This window comes from Theropithecus gelada, chromosome 11 (genome assembly GCF_003255815.1).
Source record: "Theropithecus gelada isolate Dixy chromosome 11, Tgel_1.0, whole genome shotgun sequence".
Taxonomy (NCBI): domain Eukaryota; kingdom Metazoa; phylum Chordata; class Mammalia; order Primates; family Cercopithecidae; genus Theropithecus; species Theropithecus gelada.
Window position 1 is genome coordinate 63,452,299 of NC_037679.1, and position 22,173 is coordinate 63,474,471.

Below are 22,173 nucleotides of genomic sequence, written 5' to 3' on the forward strand. Positions count from 1 at the left end.
TTTTGAACTGAGGCTAGCAGCTGGAGGAGAAAAAAAATCCATTTAGTCAACGAGGAATTACATCAGTAAGGATGCTGTCCTTCCAACCTTCTTTCCTCCCCCTCTTCCTCCTTCCTTCATTCCTTCCCTGTCTCCTTCCTTCACTGCTTTGAGTGAATAATGCCAAAGGAGGAAATGCCTTTTGGAAGCATTTAGCAAGAGAACTAGATAATTACCATAATTGATCCTGGCACCTTACTTGTTTTTCCCCCAAGTTGTCATTCACATTGGGTAACAAGATAGTATTGAGGTCTGTATATGTGTGTGTTTTCAGTGTAAGACAGCAGGTAATTAAATGGCTTATTTCTGTCATTCTCTCATTCTTTTTTGTTATTAGTTAGGGTGTACTCTTTTGAGGTTGAGATACATAATTAAAGGCTGAGCTTATAGCAAAAGTGCTTGACAGCAAGGAGTTTAAAGTCATTTACCTTTTGACCAGATTCCTATTCCATGAATTTTATTAATGAAAGTCTACTTACTAAAGAGCCTCCACTGTCTTGCACCATGTATGTTTGAGAGACTTACTGTTTAAAATAATGGGTCTAAATTTTGCTTTTGTATCTTTTTAGGTTTACCATAGTTACTTTTGGCCATTGGAATGGACGATTCCATCAAGAGATAACAACAAATGTTATGCAAAAATAATCTGTAATACTAAAGACAATGTAAGTGCAATTCTCAATCCTTTCCAATTATTTTATTTAGTTTTTCTTTTTTTTTTTTTTTTTTTTTTTTTAAGATGGAGTCTTGCTCTGTCACCCAGTCTGGAGTGCAATGGCGCTGTCTTGGCTCACTGCAACCTCTGCCTCTCAGGTTCAAGCGATTCCCCTGCCTCAGCCTCCCGACTAACTGGGATTACAGACTCACACCACCACACCGGCTAATTTTTGTATTTTTTTAGTAGAGACAGGGTTTCACCATGTTGGCCAGGCTGGTCTTGAACACTTGACCTTGTAATCCACCTGCCTCGGCCTTCCAAAGTGCTGGAATTACACGTGTGAGCCACCGCACCTGGCTTTAGTTTTTAATATATAGCTTAGTTGGTCACATGGTGCAGATGGCATTCCTTCAGTATTTCGCCTGCCAGTTGTCTCAGGTAATAGGTATCAGCAGCCGGCAAGGACCTTGGCTGTACTGCCTGCTCCCTCATCATCTTCACTGGCACAGAGCCCTGCACTTAGTCAACAGGCAGCCAAAACTTACTGAGTGAAGGAACCAAAGGCACAACTTGAGAACTGTCTGTGTTTGTGTTTATAGAAGAGGAACAATAAAGTCATAGACTATCTAAATATAATTAATAACAAAAAAGAACAGGAGCAACGCACATTTGATCCTCAGCAGCTGGCACTACTGAGAAAGAGCCCTTAATTGAGTTCTAAGATTTGATTGCCTGCTGCTACATGTAACACATAGTCTGGTGTTCTTACATGTAAATCTAAGGTATTTTAAGTGCTTCTTAGTAGTTCTTCCCACAGATACACTTTATTCATACCATAAACCCCCAATTGTCAGGGTGAATATGTGTAAGAGTACAATATGCAATACATTACAGTACTTCTTTTATTTTTTTTTTGAGACGGAGTCTCACTCTGTTGCCTGGGCTGGACTGCAGTGGTGGGATTTCGGTTCGCTGCAACCTCTGCCTCCCAGGTTCAAGCGATTCTCCTGCCTCAGCCTCACAAGTAGCTGGGATTACAGGCACCCACCACCACGCCCAGTTATTTTGTATTTTTAGTAGAGATGGGGTTTCACCATGTTGGCCAGGCTGGTCTCAGTCTCCTGACCTCAGGTGATCTGCCTGCCTTGGTCTCAAAGTGCTGGGATTATAGGCATGAGCCACTGTGCCCGGCCTATTACAGTACTTTTTTAGCAGACACCTGTGAAAGCCTGTGAGCAAACTCTATACCTCACAGGGTTTTTTTCCATATGTATGAAATGAGGGATTGGATAATTCCTATTTTTAAAGTTTTTTGACTGCTGCCACACATTGTAACCTGGGACATAGGTATGCATATACACACATTCTCTTTAAGTAGTGTATTGACTCTTAAGAAAACTGATCTTTTTAACTTAGCTGACACTTTTTAAAGAAATGACCTCAGTGAAAGTATAAATGATGTTAAAGAACCTATACGTTAAAAGCCTAGTAAACTCTGATATTGTTTTAATCTTGAAATTTGAATATAATTAAGCCATGTATCCTATTTGGAAACTACTGCTTTAGGCAGTAGGACAGTTACAGGTTGGTTTTTGGTAGAACCAAGGGTTTTAGAAAAATTCCTGAATCCTCTGCAAAAAAGATTCAAATGAATATACTAGGATAACCCATAAAGAGCTACATAGCTAACATAAAAAACAATTGTATATATAGTTTTCTTTTTCTTCTCTTTGTTTTTTTATTTGAGATGGAGTCTCATTATGTTGCCAGGCTTGAGTGCTGTGGTGCGATCTTGGCTCATTGCAACCTCTGACTCCCTGGGTGAAGCGATTCTCCTGCCTCAGCCTCCTGAGTAGCTGGGATTACAGGCATGCATCACCACACCCAGCTAATTTTTGTATTTTTGTTTTTCGGTAGAGACAGAGTTTCACCATGTTGGCCAAGGTGGTCTTGATATCCTGACCTTGTGATCCTCTTGCCTCGGCCTCCCAAAGTGCTGGCATGACAGGCGTGAGCCACCGTGCCTGGCAGTTTTCTTTTCCTTTTCAGGCAAATTTTCTTAAAAGTTTATATGAGTATACATTAGATATCACTTTTACTGCAGACAAAAGGAGAAAATGTCAGCCGTTCTCATCTGCAGTATATTAACTGCCCCTGTCTCACTGAGAGAGACTTCAGTTGCTCATAGCAGTCAGTGAAACCTTGAAGGTCTCCTTCCTACCAAGTAAATCCATTTTAATCATATGCATTTTGCTCTTTTTCCAATGTTACATTGTTCAAATGGCATTGCTAGAATAACGTGGAAAATAATTTTCCTACCAATAAACCTGTCAGTAATTGAGGTCATAAGGAGGGTGACAGTGTTTTAGGTTATTTTCATAGATAAAGATAGTAATAGAGAAGATGAATATTTCTTACTGCTCTTTTGTCATGACCAATCTGAGGGGAAAGCTTGTAGAACTTGACTATCCCTGGGCCGTGCTTTATTCATTTTGAGTCAGTCACTTGACTTCAGCGTCTAAATGTCCTTGACTCTAAATCGTACAAATGTTTATTAACTGCTGGCTTTTGTTCTCTGCTATTTTTTTTTTTTTTTTACATAAAACGTTTATAATAAAGATGAAGAAGGTACTCACCATCCAAAGTCAAGAAACATTAACATTTTTGCTGCATTTGTTTCAGGGCTTTTTTCTTACAAGAGATAAACCATCATATACGCAGTTTATAACAGCTTGTATTTATTGAGCACTTACTATATACCAGGCACTATAGAGCTCTACAGGTATTAATTTATTTAATCCTTACATAATCCTGTGAGGTATATGTGCTGTTGTTTTCCCATTTTTATAGATGAGGAAACTGAAGCGTTTGGAAGTTAAATAATTGTGCTCAAATTGTTTACCTAGGTAAGGGCAGATCTGTACATTTATTCTCACACAATGTATATACCATGCTATTAACTATTATCTTATTCCTGTGCAGTCTTCTGTCTTCCTTCACTTCAAAAGGTAAAACTTTTGAAGTTGTAGGGTCTCATGCTTATGTTCTTATGTTTGCCACCTATTTATGAATGCATAAACAAACATACAGTGTTCGTGGTTTAATTGCAGGTGGCATCCTCATTATGTAGAGCTCTGCAACTTTTTAATAATCTCATTATTTTTGAGACCCTTTCCACATTATTACATGGAAATCTATTTTAAGTGCTTTTTAGTAGTTCCTCCTGCAGATACACTTTATTCATACCATAAACCCTGAATTGTCAGGGTGAATATGTGTAAGAGTACAATATGCCATATATTACAGTCCTTTGTCAGCAGAACAACCTCCTGATTGTTTCCAGGGAGTGATGGAACCTTAGACAAGCTCTGTACCCCACAGCCTGAGTTGCCTCATCTGTTATGACGAGATTAGACTAGATAGTCTAGTCTGAGTCGGTGCTGAAAATCTGTCAGCTTGACAGTAGAGTGCATCAGATTTCTCTGCTTTTGGCAGAGGCAGCCAGAGTTTGACATTTCTAATTTATCCAAAATAATTTCTACACAGGTATTTTAGAGTGCCAGGCATTTTTCTTTTGCTTTTAAAAATGTTTTCAGACTTTGCCGGGCACCGTGGCTCACGCCTATAATCCCAGCACTTTGGGAGGCTGAGGTGGGTGAACTGCTTAAGCTTACAAGTTCAGGACCAGCCTAGGCAGCATGGCGAAACCCCATCTCTATCAAAAACAAAACAAAAAATGTTTTCAGACTTCAGTGATCTTGTGCTATTTATTTATCCTCAAAACCTTATTTTAAATTACTTTTAAATTTTTATTTTTATTTTATTTTTTAGAGGCAGAGTCTTTGTCACTCACAATGGAGTACAGTGGTGTGATCATAGCTCACTGCTGCCTCCACCTCCTGGGCTCAAGCATTTCTCCCACCTCAGCCTCCCAAGTATCTGGGACTACAGACGTGAGCCACCGTGCCCAGCTAATTTTTATTTATTATTATTATTTTTTTGTACAGACAGAGTCTCCCTATGTTGCCAGGCTGGTCTTGAATGCCTGGCCTCAGGTGATTCTCCTCCCTCAGCCTCCCAAAGTGCTGGGATCACAGGCTTGAGCTATGCTGCCCAGTCAAAATGACTTTTTAATTTGATTGACTACTCTCAAGGGTCCCAGCTATTACAGATAGTGTCTGTGGAGCTGAGATAATCAAATACAGGACGTGAGGACACCCTGCCCTTTGGTAATATTTTCCAGAACATTTTGGTGATTAAAGACCTGTAGGCATCTTTGCCTTTTGTATTTTTTCTCATAAAATGAGTAATCACTTGTAGCTGTTTCTTGTCCCTTCATTCCTGCCTGAAGTGAACATCATACTCTCTGTTTTGGTTCATGTTGGGGAGTCTTTAGGCTAAATAGCAGCTAGTAGCAGTCATTAAAGTCTCTGGCCGTTTTTCCAGTTGCGGTGGCTCACACCTGTAATCCCAGCACTTTGGGAGGCTGAGGGGGGTAGATCACCTGAGATCAGGCGCTCGAGACCAGCATGGCCAACATGGCAAAACCCACCTCTACTAAAAATACAAAAAAATTAGGCGGGCATGGTGGTGTGTGCCTATAGGGTCCCAGCTGAGGCTGAGGCAGGAGAATCGCTTGAATCCAGGAGGCGGAGGTTGCAGTGAGCGGAGATCACACCATTGCCATTGCACTCCTGCCTGGGCAACAAGAGCGATACTCCATCTCAAAAAAAAAAAGTCTCTGCTCATTTTTGAGTTGCATTTTTAAGAAATAGACTGGAGAAATGCTCTAAGACTGTGTAGGAAGAGAAGGGGAGAAAAATCAGCTTAGTTGCATTATTGTTGTTTTTTTTTTTTACCTTAGGAACGTGTTGTGGGCTTTCACGTACTGGGTCCAAATGCTGGAGAAGTTACACAAGGCTTCGCAGCTGCACTCAAATGTGGACTGACCAAAAAGCAGCTGGACAGCACAATTGGAATCCACCCTGTCTGTGCAGAGGTGGGTCATCTATACTTCCAGAGTTTAAAAATGCACACCACCCAGCTTATACGTGGCAGATCTAGGACCCTGAGTTTGATAATGATTCCTCAAAAGAGGGCCTTGTCTCTAAAAATTAGTTTTCATCTTTCAATATTGATTGCTCATGGTATGAGCTGGAGGCTTTTGTCATGTCATTAAGTGGTAAAAATTATGAGAGTGAGTTATAGAGCTGTGCCTTATTTTATTTATCATATCTTCTAAATTATTTTCATGGCAATCAGTTAATAATGGAAGAGCTTCAATCTTAGTTATTCCACAGCTATCTTGAGGCTAATTGATACTGTCTGCCTCTTCAGCTTACAGTATCAGGGAATGAGATTTGAAAATGATGCTTTCCAAAGATCAAATGACAGTAGAACTAGAAATTGACCAATCTAGGCCTCTGGGTGTCAGTGTTTCTTCCCTGCCAGTTATCATCCAAGAGTTAAATATTGTAATACCTAACTGCATAGGAATGGTAAGCCAAAAATGTGTTTATATTGGAGAACTTGGGAAGATGTGGGAGGAGGCATGTCATACTATACCAGCTTATATATGGAGTTGAAAATTGCAGCGATTATCTGTTGTAGCCAGTGGCTTCCAGGGTGTACATTGCACTTGCAAACACACACACACACGCATGCACGTTCTTGCCAGATTTCATTCAGCAGCTCCATGACTGGTTGTTCTCTCTGTTCATGATTGCCTTTGTACAACTGAACTCATTGCTAAGTATGTGGAATGTCAGCTTTAAGACATGGAAAAACGTTTTAGCTTTCTTTTGCTTTGTCTTCTCTGTGATCAAGAATCCTCTATTAATAGGCACCTGGCTGGGATATAAGCCTAAAATATTAACATGTTGAGAGATTAGAGCATCATTTATTTCTTTCATTTATAGAAAGCTTCTGTTTTTGTGATGGAAATAGAATTAAGCTTCAAAAAATATAAAAACTGAAGTCTTGATTAATGCCCTTAATGTGTGATAGATCTTTTATTTAGTGTAATGACTCAAACTGCCTGTGTTGGGAAGGAGCCAATTAACTTTGCTTTCTTGAGTACATTAGTTTCCCAGGGCTACTGTTACAAAGTACCACAAACTGGGTGGCTTAAAAATAGCAGACATTTTCTCTCTCTCAGTTCTGGAGGCTAGAAGTCCAAACTCAAGGTGTCAGCAGGGCCAAGCTCCCTCCAAAGGCACTAGGGAAGAATCCTCCCTTGCCTCTTCCTTTGCCTTCTGGTAGCAATGGCAATCCTTGGCGTTCCTTAGCTTGCAGATGTATCATTTTAATCTCTGCCTCCCTCTTCACATAGCCTTATCCCCTGTGTGTCTGTGTCCAAATTTCCCTCCTCTTTCTTATAAAGAAACTCCAGTCATTGGATTGGGGTCCACTCTAATCCAACATGATCTCATTTTCACTTGATTACATCTGCAAAGACCCTATTTCCAGATTCACAAATACTGGGGGTTAGGACTTGATCATGCCTTTTGGGGTTATGGGGACACAATTCAACCTACAATAGTGAGTATATTTAAAAATGTAGATGCTGTTTCAAAATACTCACAAGCTTCAATAACCATTTTTGATAGGGATGAAAGAAAAGACAATTTTATTGTCTTTTGTATATGAGTGTCTTAATTTTTTGTCTGAATTCAGCTCTCAGTGGGCTTGTTGAAAGAAAGATTGCTGTGTGCTGGCCTCTGACCCCCTCAGGAGGCTGTTGTGCTGCAATCCAGCAGCAGCGTGCACAGCAGCATCTGGCAGGGTGACTGCCAGCTGGGCAGAAGGATGCAGTAAGGATGCAGGACGTCTCCTAAAGCCCATGGCTGTGGGGAGGTCAGCCAAAGGCCTGTTCTCCTTAGTATGCCTGGCACATTTGGGGCTGTGCATCTCCATCTGTTGGTCCTCTTATGTTGTTGAAGCTCAGAGGCTGAATTTTCTGATGCTTTGATAGGACTCTGATATTTTTGTTTTCCCCAAGCTATTGACTGATTAACAAGATAAAAAATTGGGTGAAATCGCACTCTGTGAACACACTTGTCAAGCTGTGTGCACAGTGCCGTGCTGGACACTGGGGATGCAGCAGGGATTTAGCTAAGCTTAGGAGGAGAGGAGACAGCTGGGTGATGTGCCAGTTAACAGTTCCGTCTGACGGATCCTAGGATCAGGGTAGATCTAAAGTGCTGGAGGCACCGGGGTGCCACCTTTGTGGTCTTTGGCTCAGGGATTCTTGTGATTTGTTTTTTTTACTCACAGAGCACTTCTGACCCCAGATGTGTGGGGGTTTTGCTCACACGAACAACCAGTTCTCCAGCTTTCTAGACACCAGCTGGGTGACCTATAACATAACTCAATTCTGATACCAGCTGCCTGGAGTTAGCATCAGATCCTACAGGGGCTCATTCCCATAAGACTGCCACCACTGCAGAGGCCAGTGTCAAGCCCAGGACTCCTGTACTTCTGACCTACCAGCTATAAAGTCAAGGGGTTCCCACGATAAATTGCTAGCATGGCTCACAGAACTCAGGAATAAACTTTACTTATATTTACTTTTTTTTTTTTTTTTTTTTTTTTTTTGAGACGGAGTCTCGCGCTGTGTCACCCAGGCTGGAGTGCAGTGGCGCGATCTCGGCTCACTGCAAGCTCCGCCTCCCAGGTTCACGCCATTCTCCTGCCTCAGCCTCCGAGTAGCTGGGACTACAGGCGCCCGCCACCACGCCCGGCTAGTTTTTTGTATTTTTTTTTTTAGTAGAGACGGGGTTTCACCATGTTAGCCAGGATGGTCTCGATCTCCTGACCTCGTGATCCACCCGCCTCGGCCTCCCAAAGTGCTGGGATTACAGGCTTGAGCCACCGCGCCCGGCCACTTATATTTACTTGTTTATTATAAAGGTTGCAACTCAGGAACAGCCAATTGGAAGAGATACACAGGGCAAGATGGTTGTGGGGAGGCAGGGGACAACAGAGCTTCCATGTCCTCTCTAGGTGTGGCACCTTCCCAGCACCTCGATATTCACCAACCTGGAAGTTCTCCAAACCCCTCATTTAGGTATTTCTAGAGGTTCCATTATGTAGGCATGATTGATTAATCATTGACCATTCGTAAGTACCCAATCTCCTGCTCCTTCCCCATATGTAGGGGACCAGAACTGGGGCTAAAAATTCTACCTCTGATGACATGGTTGGTTCCTCTGGCAACCAGCCGCCATCTTGAAGCTATCTAGGGCCCCACCAAGAGTCACATCATTAGCATAAGCTCAGGTGTGGTTGAAAGGGGCTCATTATGAATAGCAAAAAATGCTCATCTCACTAGTGTCACTCAGGAAATTCCTGGGTTTTTGAAGCTCCCATGCCAGGAATCAGGGACAGGATGGAAGAGCAAATATGTATTTCTCATCATTTCACAATATCACAGGATGTTGGGGCAGGATGATTCTGGAGGGAGTTCTTACCTAAGACTAGAAGAATGTGTGGACGTTAGCTAGTGAGAGAACACTGTACAAAAGGCCTGGGTGGGAAAAAGGATGGCTCATTCAAGGAACTGAAGAAGACTCTCAATATTGCCATAGCTTAAAGAACTTAGAGAGTTAAAAAGTGTGTGTGTGTGTGTGTATATATATTTATTTATTTTTTATATATATATATATATATATGCTAGAGAAACAGCTGGGTAAGTGATGGTCTTGTAAACTAAGGAAGGGTATTTTGACTGCCTTTGGGGCATTGTGATTCAGCCAAAAGGTCTAAAGCAGGGAGTAACATGGTCAGGTGCATTGTTCAGAAACATTCCTCCAGCTACACCATGGAAGCTGGACTGAGCGGGCAAGTGGAGTGGCAGATCCAGTTATGTGGCTGGTGAGGTAGATGAGAGGAGATGATAGTGGCCGGAGGCGTGGCTGTGGAAATGGAGTGACACTGTTGTATTTGAGGGTAGAGTTGATAGTACTTGCCAACTGGCTGGGAATGGGAAGAGGGAGAGCTGAAGACCACTCAGGTTTGTGTCCTGCAACAGGAGGTAATAGCAAGAGCAGACTCGTGACAGCGATGATGAGACCACTAATGTGTATGAGGGCCTGCTGTGTGCTGAGTACTGTGTCCCTGCCTGTTGACTAACTTAGTCCTTATGAGCACCCCATGTGGTGGATGGGGTAGTATATCTGTTTGACAGACGAGGAAGCCAAGGACGAAGAGGTTGAGTAACTTGCCCATGGTTACCCAGCCTGATCATGGCCGAGCTGGGATTCAAACCCAGGCAGTCCAGACCCCAAAGCACCACACTGTGCGGGTGATACTGCATCTCCACAGACTGTCCTACCATATTTGGCATAGAATTTAAAATGGAACTGATTCTTGGTGGCAGCACAGATGTAGTGGAGACACACAGGCCGGGGTTGTAATCTCACTCAGCAAATTCCTCTCAGTGAGACCTGGCCATACCACCCAGGTTTTCAGAAGCTTGGTTTCCACATTAAATAAAATAAGAGTCCAGGCGTGGTGGCTGACTCCTATAATCCCAGCACTTTGGGAGCCTGCGGCGAGTGGATCACTTGAAGCCCAGAGTTTAAGACCAGGCTGACCACATAGCGAAACCCTATCTCTACCAAAAATAACGAAAAATTAACTGTGCATGGTGGCATATGCCTATAATCCCAGCTGCGTGGGAGACGTGAGGCACAAGAATCACTTGAACCCAGGAGGCAGAGGTTGTACTGAGCCAAGATCATGCCACTTCTCTCCAGCCTGGGCTACAGCAAGACCTTGTCTCAAAAAAAAAAAAAAAAGAGTAAAATGGCCTGTCTCAGTGGCTCACACCTGTAATCCCAGCACTTTAGGAGGCCAAGGTGGGCAAATCATCTGAGATCAGGAGTTCGAGACCAGCCTGGGCAATACGGCAAAACCTTGTCTCTACTAAAAATACAAAAATGGCCTGGTGCGGTACCTGTACGTACCTGTAGTCCCAGCTACTCGGGAGGCTGAGGCATGAGAATTGCTTGAATCTGGGAGGTGGAGGTTGCAGTGAGCCGAGATTACGACACTGCCTTCCAGCCTGGAGCGAGACTCTGTCTGAAAAAAATAAATAAATAAATAAATAAAACAAAATAAGAGAATATCTAACTGTAGGGTTGATTAAAATGCAATCTGTAAAGTGTGTAGGAGAGTTCCTGGCATTTAATAGATGCTGAATAGCTGCACCTGTTAGCTGCTTTTTTCCCCAGGATATTATAGAAGATGTGGCTGCGGCTTGGAAGGGGAGAAGATGTGGCTGGACTGAAAGGTCATCATGACAGTATTTTTAATGGGGGTTGGAGAGGGATATATATTGTGAAAAAGCTCCAGTGATTTTTTTTTTTTTTTAAACCCTGGTTATGAACTGCTTGCTTTGATACTGGATTTTGAAAAACCAAAGGCTTAAAACTCCTAGTTATGGACATTTTAAAAAATTATTTTTAACTGACACAATAATTGTACATATTTATGGGGTACATAGTGATATTTTGAAACACAGAGTTTATAGTGATCAGATTAGGGTAATTAGCCTGTCATCTCAAACACTGACCATTTCTTTGTGTTGAGAACATTCCATATCCTTTCTTCTAGCTATTTGAAAGTATGCATTATTGTTTAACCGTAGTTATCCTAAGATGCTATAGAACATATTCCTTCTATCTGGCTATAATTTTATATCCTTTAACAAATCTCTCCCTATCTGCTTCTCCCAACCCTTCCCAGCCTTTAGTAATCTCTGCTCTTTTTACTTCTGTGAGTAAGCTAGCACAGTCACTGTGGACAACAGTATGGAGGTTCCTCAAAAAACTATAAGTAGAGCTACCATATGATCCAGCAATCCCACTCCTTACTGGGCATTTATCCCAGGGAAGTTTTTGTTTGTTTGTTTGTTTTTTTAAAGCTTCTTGATCTAGGAAGAGTGAAACTTGGTATTAGGGGTTCATAGAGGGAACTCTTTTCTCTGCCAAATGCTGAGTTCTGAGTTGGATAGTAATTGGATTTGCTACTGGACCCACTGTTTTTATCATCCAGACATATCCTGTAGGGAATGCTGTTCAGATGTGGTCCACAGAATGTTTATTAGTCCATAATGAGAGAAGGATAGAAACGAAGAAGAAAGTTTAGAAATTTTAACAATAATTTGACAGTGACTGATCTAATAATAAACATGGTGTTTTAATTTTACATGCCTTTTAAAATTTCATTTCCCCAGTACATTGTCAGTGAATTTCACAAGTGTTAGTCCAGTGGATTAATTAGAAATAATAGTAATTTTTAAACCAGTCCTGAGTACTGCTTTAAACTGAGTGCTCAAAAATAGCCACAGCTCCACGGCCAGCTGTGGTAGGCTGGCACAGTGACTCACTTTGGTAAAAATCCTGGGCAGTCGAGAGCAATCTTTGACTCTGAGGAGTAATTACTTACAAAAGTTGACAAATTCCTTAGCAAAGTAATTTCCAAAGGGAATTACTAGAATTCTGGAATTGCTGTAAGAGGAGAGGCTACTCTTGTTTTGACTGAAGTCCTGTGAGAGGGATTCTCAGCGCCTGGGGTATTAGCAATGCGTTTGCCTTATTCAGTGTGAGATGGGGTTGGTGGTCATTTATTCTGAACGCCTGAGCCGCAGTCATTGAGTAGGAAACGGATTACACATAACTTTGAGTAGTAATTTCAACAAATCAAATTCACTTGTAGAGGAGAAGAACAATAGTTCAAGCGGAAAGCATTTGAAAATACTTCTTTGTAATGTCTTAAAATGAATTTTAGTGTCAAATATTAAAAGTTTTGGTGTTTTTTGTTTTCAATTAATAGTCAGTATAATCCCAGTCTAAAGTGAGGGAGCCTTCTGTGGCTAGAAGTGGCGGGGACAGACACGAGTATGTGAGGTGGAAAGCTTCCAGCGGTTCCTGACCCTTGTACGAGTCCTGTGTGTTGGGATGGAAGGGCACGGAGGCTGCCCCTTCTGCTCATTTTTTAAAAATACATGTTTTTATAAAAATTCTAAAACAGTTGTGAACGAATGAATTCTGTCAAAGTTGACCTCAGCAGGTTTTTTCATTTATTTGAGACAGGTTCTTGTCACCTAGACTGGAGTGCAGTGGTGTGATAGCTCACTGCAGCCTTGACCTTTCAAGCTCGAGCAATGTTCCTGCCTCAGTCTCCTGAGTAGCTGGGACTACAGGCACATGCCACTGTTCCCAGCTTATATATATATATATTTGAGAGAGACAGGGTTGCATTATGTTGCCCAGACTGGTCTCAAACTCCTGGGCTCAAGCAATCCTCCTGCCTTGGCCTCCCAAAGTGCTGGGATTGCAGGCGTGAGCCACGGTGCCTGGCCAGTTTTTTCTTTAGACTGATCATTGATGGCAGTTTGGCTTCCTCTATCTTTTTAACATAAGAACAACATCAGTATAAGAAAAAGCAGATAAGAGCTCATTTTGGTGGATTTAGTTTTGTATCCAAATCTCCTACAAGTCCTATTTCTAAATCAGTTTCTGAGAAATGGAACCCAGGCTTGCAAATTGATAAGCCTGGAATTTGTTTAAATGTCTTCTTTGGCTCTCTATTCTTTTCCTCATTTTAAAAATGGAAAAGAAAGCACGTTTGAATCGCCCTTAATACCCCTTTCTAACACAGCTATTTTTATGATCATGTATTGTTTCCCCGTCCTCATCTGTACTCATACATTTTTTTTAAACAAAATAATTCTATTGCTTTTCCAAAGAAGTTGTACTAGTTTACAATGTCACCAGCATTGCATATAAGAGTGCTAATTAAAATGTTGCAAAATTCAGTGTCAATGTTTTTTCTATAATGAGTGTGAAAAGGATAACTATTGGCCCAGCACAGTGGCTCATGCCTGTAATCTCAGCACTTTGGGAGGCTGAGGCGGGTGGATCACCTGAGGTCAGGAGTTTGAGACCAGCCTGGTCAACGTGGTGAAACCCTGTCTCTACTAAAAATCAAAAAATTATCCGGGCATGGTGGCAGGCACCTGTAATCTCAGCTACTCGAGACTGAGGCAGGAGAATTGCTTGGACCTGGGAGGCAGAGGTTGCAGTGAGCCAAGATTGTGCCACTGCACTCCAGCCTGGGTGACAGAGTGAGACTCTGCCTCCAAAAAAAAAAAAAGGATAATTATTTCAAGGATTTTAGCACATCTTTGCTAACAACGATGAGCCTCTTTCTTTTTATAATGATTGTTTTTTGGGGGGGGGGGTATGAATTTATCCATATTTTCTGATGCATTTGTATTATAAAACTTTTTAAGATACTGGCCATTAGTATTTGGTCTGGATTTTTTTTGAGAAGTAAAGGCTTTGTCACCCTCTGAAGCTAAAACAGACAAGATTTTTCTCAGTATTGTTCCTCCCTTACACAAAATTGTCTTCACCCTTATTCACAAGTATTTTTGTTTTTATGTACAGGCAATCTTGAGCAGTAACAAGTAACAATTGTCCGAAACTGTCAAGTCACACAAATGTTTGCAAGGATATGAAACAAGGAGAACTTGTTAGTCACTGCAAATGAGAGTATAGGTTGGTTCACCTGCCCTCTGACCCAGCAGTTTTACTTCAGCTCTGTGTGCAAGGAGATGCGCTGGAATGTCACAGCATTGTATTGCAAAGAGCACATTGGCAACAGCTTGGCTGGCCAGCAGAAGGAGCCCGAATGTGTGATTCATATTCACTAGTTGAATAATTAAATACTACAATATACACTATATATACTAGACTGTATGTGTTGTTCTATACTGTAGTGATTGAATCGAACTCTATTCAGTGAAAAAATGGAAGAATTAGCTATTTGTATCCATATGGGATACAAAAAAGCAGGGTAACAGAGGAATGTACATCATCTTGCCATTTGCAGGTAAAGCTTCTTAAAAAAACACAAGAGAATGCAGGAAGAAATGCCTAGGAATGATAAGCACCAACTCGGTGGAGGGAAAGGAGGAAAAGGCCATCAGGGTGGCACACATGGGGCTCTAACTGGGCACTTTATACCCTTCTTTATATCCAAAATATTCTATGGTGAATTTCTTTTAGAGGGTTGACAAGCAACTGGGGGTACCTGATTTGTTTTAATCATCCCTATGCTAACAAAATTCTTTAATAGATATAACCTAAATTTTTTTCTCTTTCACCTTGGTTTTAAAATGTCTTCCCCTTTTTATTCTCTGGAGAAATAGAAAATATCCTCGATCATACTACTTCTCTGTTTTATTCATTTTGGTAGTCCCCTAAGACAGTTTTAATGCGTATGGCGTTATCTGAACTGTTCCCTGTTACCTCATTTGCTCAGGCATCTGAAGATGTTGTGCTTTCTCTTCCCCTGCAGGTATTCACAACATTGTCTGTGACCAAGCGCTCTGGGGCAAGCATCCTCCAGGCTGGCTGCTGAGGTTAAGCCCCAGTGTGGATGCTGTTGCCAAGACTCCAAACCACTGACTCGTTTCCGTGCCCAAATCCAAGGCGAAGTTTTCTAGGGGGTTCTTGGGCTCTCGGCACCCGCATGTCCTGTGCTTACCACCGCCCAAGGCCCCCTTGGATCTTTTGGATAGGAGTTGGTGAATAGAAGGCAGGCAGCATCACACTGGGGTCACTGACAGACTTGAAGCTGACATTTGGCAGGGCATCAAAGGGATGCATCCATGAAGTCACCAGTCTCAAGCCCATGGGGCAGGCGGTGATGGAACAACTGTCAAATCAGTTTTAGCATGACTTTTCCTTGTGGATTTTCTTATTCTCATTGTCAAGTTTTCTAATGTTGATTTTTTTTCTTTTTTCTCCATGGTGTTAATGATATTAGAGATGAAAAACGTTAGCAGTTGATCTTTGTCCAAAAGTAAGTCATGGCTAGAGTATCCATACAAGGTGTCTTGTTGCATGGAAGGGATAGTTTGGCTCCCTTGGAGGCTTTGTAGGCTTGTCCCAGGAAAGAGAACTGTCCTGCCGCTGAAATGGACTGTTCTTTACTGACCTGCTCAGCAGTTTCTTCTCTCATATATGCCCAAAACAACTACATCTGCGATCGACTCTAGCCAAGTTTGCCCCTCTGTGTGCTACATCACGGATGATTATTATTTTAAGGTCTGTTTAGGAAGAGAAATGGCTACCTGGCCAGCCATTGCCTGGCATTTGGTAGTACAGTATGATTCTCACTATTATTTGTCATGGAGGCAGACATACACCAGAAATGGGAGAGAAACAGTACATATCTTTCTGTCTTTAGTTTATTGTGTGTTGGTCTAAGCAAGCTGAGATCATTTGCAATGGAAAACACGTAACTTGTTTAAAAGTTTTTCCGGTAGCTTTACCTTTTATGCTAAAAACACAACATATAATGGTGTTAGGTATCTATTCCTTTCTAAGACTACATTAGTAGGAAAATAAGTCTTTTCATGCTTATGATTTAAATCTTTTGTGGTAATTGCTTTTTAAAGGAAGTTATTAATATCATAAGTTATTATTATTATTTTGAACACAGGTGGATGTGAAGGATTTTCATTTAAAAACCAAGTGGTTTTGACTTTTTCTGTTGAATGAACAACTGTGCCTTGTGGAATTTTTGCAGAAGTGTTTATGCTTTGTTAGCATTCCAACTTGCGTTATTATAAAGAGGTATTAATGCCTCAGTTATGTGTTTGTCAATATACTGGCTGAGGATTCTATTTCAGCTGTCTTTTCTAACTGTAAGTTGAGTTTTGAACACGTGCTGTGGACATCAGGCCTCCTGCCAGCAGTTCTTGAAGCTCCTTTTTCATTCCTGCTCCTCTGTCTACTTGTATTTCTCAGTTACAGCACTGAGCGGTTGTTTCCAAGTACATTTCTGGGCCACCTCAGGGAACCCGTGCATCTGCCTGGCATTTAGGCAGCAGAGCCCCTGACCGTCCCCCCAGGGCTCTGCCTCACGTCCTCATCTCATCTGGCTCTACGAAGAAATAGGAAATGGGAAAAGGAGAGGGCAATTGAGGCAGTTGACCATATTCAGTTTTATTTATTTATTTTTAATTTGTTTTTTTCCTCCAAGTTCACCAGTCTGAAATTAGCACAGTAGGCAGTATGAGATAGTCAGCCCTAATCATGTTGTGATTTTCTTTTCTTAGTGGAGTGGAATGTTCTATCCCCACAAGAAGGATTATATCTTATAGACTTGTCTTGTTCAGATTCTGTATTTACCCATTTCGTTGAAATATATACTAAGTTCCATGTATTTTTGTTACAAATCTTCTGAAAAATACAAAACAATGTGAAACATTAAAAGGCGTTAATAATATCCACATGTGTGCCTTCTTACTGAATGATGGTCTTGGGAGTCTTTCCAAGAGTATTGAGTAGATCTCTGACATTGTGTTGAAGAACTAGCTGCTGAGTAGGCTCCAATGATGCTATGCTGATTTGAGTATAGATAGACTGATGAGTTCCTTGCCATTTCCCATCTTCTGGCAGTATCAGGCACGTAGATGGTCAATAAATGTTTACAGAAATGTTGATTACCATGTTCAGATTTTACATTCACATGCACTTAATCTTCTTAGGTATCACTTTTTAAGCAGAAACTCCTCTTTTATGTAATCTTTACCAAAAACCTTCCCAGTTTGTACTTCCTTTCTGTGGTAAGTAGTTGCTGTGTGCTAATAATAACAGCTAAATGAGTGTTTACTGCGACGCATGCAGGCACTGTGCTTGACACACCCTGGGTGATGTAATCCTTACAACAATCCTTTTAGAGAAGGTGCTTTTGTACCCATTTATAGATGGAGAAACAGGCTTAGAAGTATGAGTCACTTTCTTAGGATTACACAGCCAGTTAATAATGCATCACGTTTTTGAGGCCTGAGTTGGGTCTGTGACTTCAAAGGCCTAACCTCTTAGTTACCCAGTGCAGCCTCCCATTCATCTCTAACAAATGGAAGCTTTTAGGTCTGCTGTATCAATTCCTGGGACTTCACATTTTCACATGCCATCAAGCAATGCTGGCTGCATGCTTAATAAATACCTTGTCTTGAGATATTCTAACACTTTCCTAACTGGACTTTCCACTGCCAGTTTACTTCCACACTAGAGCTCGGCTTTTATTGCCTGAACTTCCCTGTCTCAAGCCTTTGAGGTTTTCCCAAGGCTTGTAACTAGACCCATAGTCCCCTGCCAGACCGTGGACCTGTTGCCTGCAGCTCTGGCCTGCGCTTTCCTTTGCCTGTTCTGGCTACACCTGCTCTATGTCCCCACATAACTACTCCTAACCTCCCTCAAAGGTCACCTGCTCTATGTAACTTCCAGCTGGTTCTCTACCTGTACTCCCAGGGTACTCTGTGTTGTCTCTAGAGCACTTTGAATTACTCTGCATGGAGTCTAGTGTGTCTATCTGGTCTGTCTGTCACCACCACTAGATAATGAGGGTTCTTTACCTCCGTGTGCCCCACAGCTTCTAGCACAAGGTCTGGCACTACAGAGGCACTTAGAAGATTGATGTAATTGGATTGACAGGCAGAGCCATACCTATCAGAGATGGCCATATAGAAAGCCTTTTAATTTCTTCCTGTTATGTCAGGAACCATTGATTTAAATATTAATGAAAGTAGAAAGGTCCTAAACTGTAAAATGGTCAGCCTCACTAGTGAGGGGAAATGCAAATTAAACTGCAGTGAAATGCAAATCAAGCTGCAGTGAGAGACCATTTTATACCCACTGTGAGTGGCTACTTTTTTTTTCTTTGAGACAGGGTCTTGTTCTGTCTCCCAAGCTGGAGTGCAGTGGCTCGAAGACAGCTCACTGCAGCCTCCAACCTCCAGGACTCAAGCCCACCCTCCTACCTCAGCCTCCAAGGTAGCTGGGACTACAGGCATGCACCACCATGCCCAGCTAATTTTTTAAGTTTTTGTGGAGATGGGGTTTTTTGCTCTGTTGCCCAGGCTGGTCTTGAACTCCTGGGCTCAAGTGATCACCCTGCCTTGGCTTCGCAAAGTGCTGAGATTACAGACATGAGCCACTGTCCCCAGCCCAGATGGTTAATTTTATGTGTACCCAGATAGCTGGTAAAATAGTCCTGGGTGTGTCTGTGAGGGTGTTTCTGGAAGAGATTAACATTGATTTGAATCAGGAGACCATAAAGAGGGTCACCCTCACCAGTGTGGGTAGGCATTGTCCAATCCTTGAGGCCCAAATCAAACAAAAGGCAGAAGGGTGAATTTGTTCTTTGCCCTTGAGCTTGGACATCTATCTTCTCCTGCCCTCAGACCTTGCTGCTCTGGTTCTTGGGACATTAGACTCAGACTAGGACTTGCACCCTTGGCTCCCTGGTCTCAGGCCTTCAGGTTTGGACTGAAACTCCATGATTCACTTTCCTGGGCCTCCAGCCTGCAGATGGGACTGTGGGACTTTTCAGGCTCCATGAGCCAATCCCTCCTAAAAATCTCTTTCCATATTTTATGTACACACATTTGTATAAAATCCATTGGTTCTGTTTCTTTGGAGAGCCCTGATATACCCAGTGTATGGCAGATACTAAGAGTGCCAGTATCCAGTGTTGGCAAAGATGTGGAGCAACTGGAACACTTATTATTATTGCTGGTGGGGATGTAAATTATTCAGTCACTTTGGAAAACAGTGAAGATCCGCATATCAAACATTTCGAAAATATTTGAAATTTTTTTTTTTACATGTTTTAAGAAAACCACTTTATTTGGTAGTTTTAAACCACCCCCCCCCCCCAAAAAAAGTGCCCTTTTTGTCATTGGATTCATTTAGCATTCATACTTTTTTTCATACAATGAATTTAAATTGCTAAAAGATCATCGACTGGCTTTCTGGTTGGATTTCAGGTAAGATTTGTTTAAGGCCAGAGCTCTTCCTCAATATTTGTTTTTTTCCCAATATTTGATTTTTAAAATATACACATAGATGCTACATTTATAGCTGCTGGCTTAAAATTCTGTCATATGTCACATCTAGCCTTTTAGTGTGGTAAATCACGTCTTCTATTAAACATTGATAGTTTGGAGTATCTGATACTAGTAATAGTAATTCTATAATTGTATAATTGAGTTTTGTACTTAACACATGGATCATTCCTCATCTATCAGTTGCCCCCAGTGCAGTTTCATTTTCCAGATACCTTAATGTAAAATAAAGTTTTTCATCATTTAGGTGCAAGCAAAAACCCCCCAAACCAAAAAATGGTACTGGTTGTTACCCAGTAGAAATAAATGCATGGATAGCTCATGACCCAGCTGTTTCACACTTAGGTGTATACCCAGCACAAATGCTCTGTCTACACACCTAAAGACATGTACAGGAGTGTTCATAACACTGTTATTAATTGCAGAACAAAATAAATCCCCAAAACCTGGAAGCAGCCCAAATACCCATCACCATGAGAATGGGCAAATGAGTTGCGGTGTGTCCATGTAACACAAGACTAACAGCAAAATATACGTAACAAAATAGATCTAAGAAACAGTATTGAGTGAAAAAGTCAAAGGAGTATGTGCAATATGATTTCATTATGTGCACAGACACACAAAGCTAAGAAATATAGTGTTTAGAGATAAAACTGTAAAACCCTAAGGGAAAGCAAGAGAATTCAAAATGATGATTATAAAATAGAAGCCAGTAGTTACCAATGAAGGGATAGAACAGAGGATGGTGTATTAGTCTGTTTTCACACTGCCGAGAAAGACATATCGAGACTGGGTAATTTATAAAGAAAAAAGTTTAACCGACTCCCAGTTCCATGTGGCTGGGGAGGCCTCACAATCATGGCAGAAGGCAAAAGACACGTCTTACATGGCAGCAGACAAGACAGAATGAGAACGAAGTGAAGGGGGTCTACCCTTATAAAACCATCAGGCCTCATAAGACTTATTCACTGCCACGAGAACAGTATGAGGGAAGCTGCCCCATGATCAATTATCTCCTACCAGGTCTCTCCCGCAACACGTGGGAATTATGGGAGCTACAATTAAGGTGAGTTTTGGGTGGGGACACAGTCAAACAATATCAGATGGGATTAGGAAGGGGCAGCCATGACTGAAAGGTCGCTCAGGACTTGTGCATTTGTTTATCAGTATTATCTATCTATCTATCTATCTATCTATATTTTTTTTATTTGGTTCTACCTTAAACTATTAAGGGATATTATCTATATTTTTAATAAACTTTTAAAAACAAGCAGTTTAGAAGAGGTAGGGGTGGAGGGTTCAGCTTGGAGTATTGGTAGAATACTAGGTAATAGGAATATGTCCATCAAGTTCTCATATACAGAAATAGACCAGACTAGAAAGAAAGATGCTATAGCAGAAAGCCCTTCCTGACCATCACCCACCACGGTTCCAACATCATTCTGAAGTTGAGGAATGGGTTAAACATGCTCTAAATTTTGGGGTAATTTCTGACACAGCAATAGATAATTAATACGTGGGAGTTGGAGAGGGAGGTTATAGAACAAGTAGGCTAAGCCTTATACCCTCTTTATGTCACAGCACTCAACTTTCAACATTTTACAAGATTTTATTTAGGAAAAGAAAAGGCATTAAGTTTTTAAACGTGAGGTTCCATAGCAAGGAAGCAGGGTTTCACTACAGTACCTTTCCTGCTAATGCACTTCACTGATGCGTTGACACATTGCCCTCTGGGCACTTTTTTGTGCCGCAAGGTCTCACAAGAAGCTGAGCAGAGCAGACTAGGATGCTTCTGCATCCCTTGGCCCTCTAAGTGAGCGTGGTCTTACCAGTGAACGTCCTTTAGTACAATTGTTCATCTATCCAGCACCATTTCATAGTATTTGAGATTGGAAAGGGAGGTTGGCTCCTCCAAGTCCGTTTGCAGATGCAGAAACTGAGGGCTAAATAGGCAAAGCTACCGACTCAACATCAAGGTCAAGGTTAAACAGCCAAACACAGAAGCCAGTTTTAACTTCCAGTTATCTATTTTTCCACACCACCATCCTGCCCATCATCATCTTTGTAGATTATCCTACATTCTTCAACACACCCAGCCATGTAAGCACATTCTTGTTTGCAGTGAAATTGAAGAGTGTGAAGAAATCATACATCGCTTATAAAAAAAAAGCAGACAGGTCCTTGGCCCTGCAGTTCACACGTGGTAGGTATGCAGGAAACACATCCTACTGACATCAAGTGAGGCCTCAGTAGCCCTTACCATTGGCTTCCTTTTGTGTATAATGCTGATACATAGAACCTGCCTAATAACTGTAAAAGCAAACAGTCTGGGTGAGTGTTTGCTAAATCAGTAGAGTGAAGGAAGAAAATTATGGACTATCCTTTATGTCCAGAGCACAGTGGACACAAAATGAAGAAACACACCTCACTCTAGGGTGAGTGTGGTCAGGTGAGGTGGGTGAGTGTAAAAAAATTGTTATTCCTTCATTTCTTCAACAAGTACTATGCACCAGGCACCTTTCTAGGCAGTAGAGCTGAGCAGTGA

The 22,173-nt window shown here is 41.6% G+C and overlaps 1 protein-coding gene across 6 annotated transcripts in view; it reads left to right on the forward strand.

The window, feature by feature from the left end:
- TXNRD1 (thioredoxin reductase 1) overlaps positions 1-17,005 on the forward strand; it is a 138,532-nt gene extending 121,527 nt beyond the window's left edge. For all 6 annotated transcript variants that reach the window (XM_025402671.1, XM_025402673.1, XM_025402677.1 and 3 more), the window contains 3 exons: positions 609-704; positions 5,562-5,696; positions 15,068-17,005. In XM_025402671.1, the coding sequence (XP_025258456.1) occupies positions 609-704; positions 5,562-5,696; positions 15,068-15,130 (294 nt within the window). In that variant the 3' untranslated portion in view covers positions 15,131-17,005. The remainder of the gene's footprint in view (positions 1-608; positions 705-5,561; positions 5,697-15,067) is intronic.
- Positions 17,006-22,173: the final 5,168 nt, after the last annotated feature.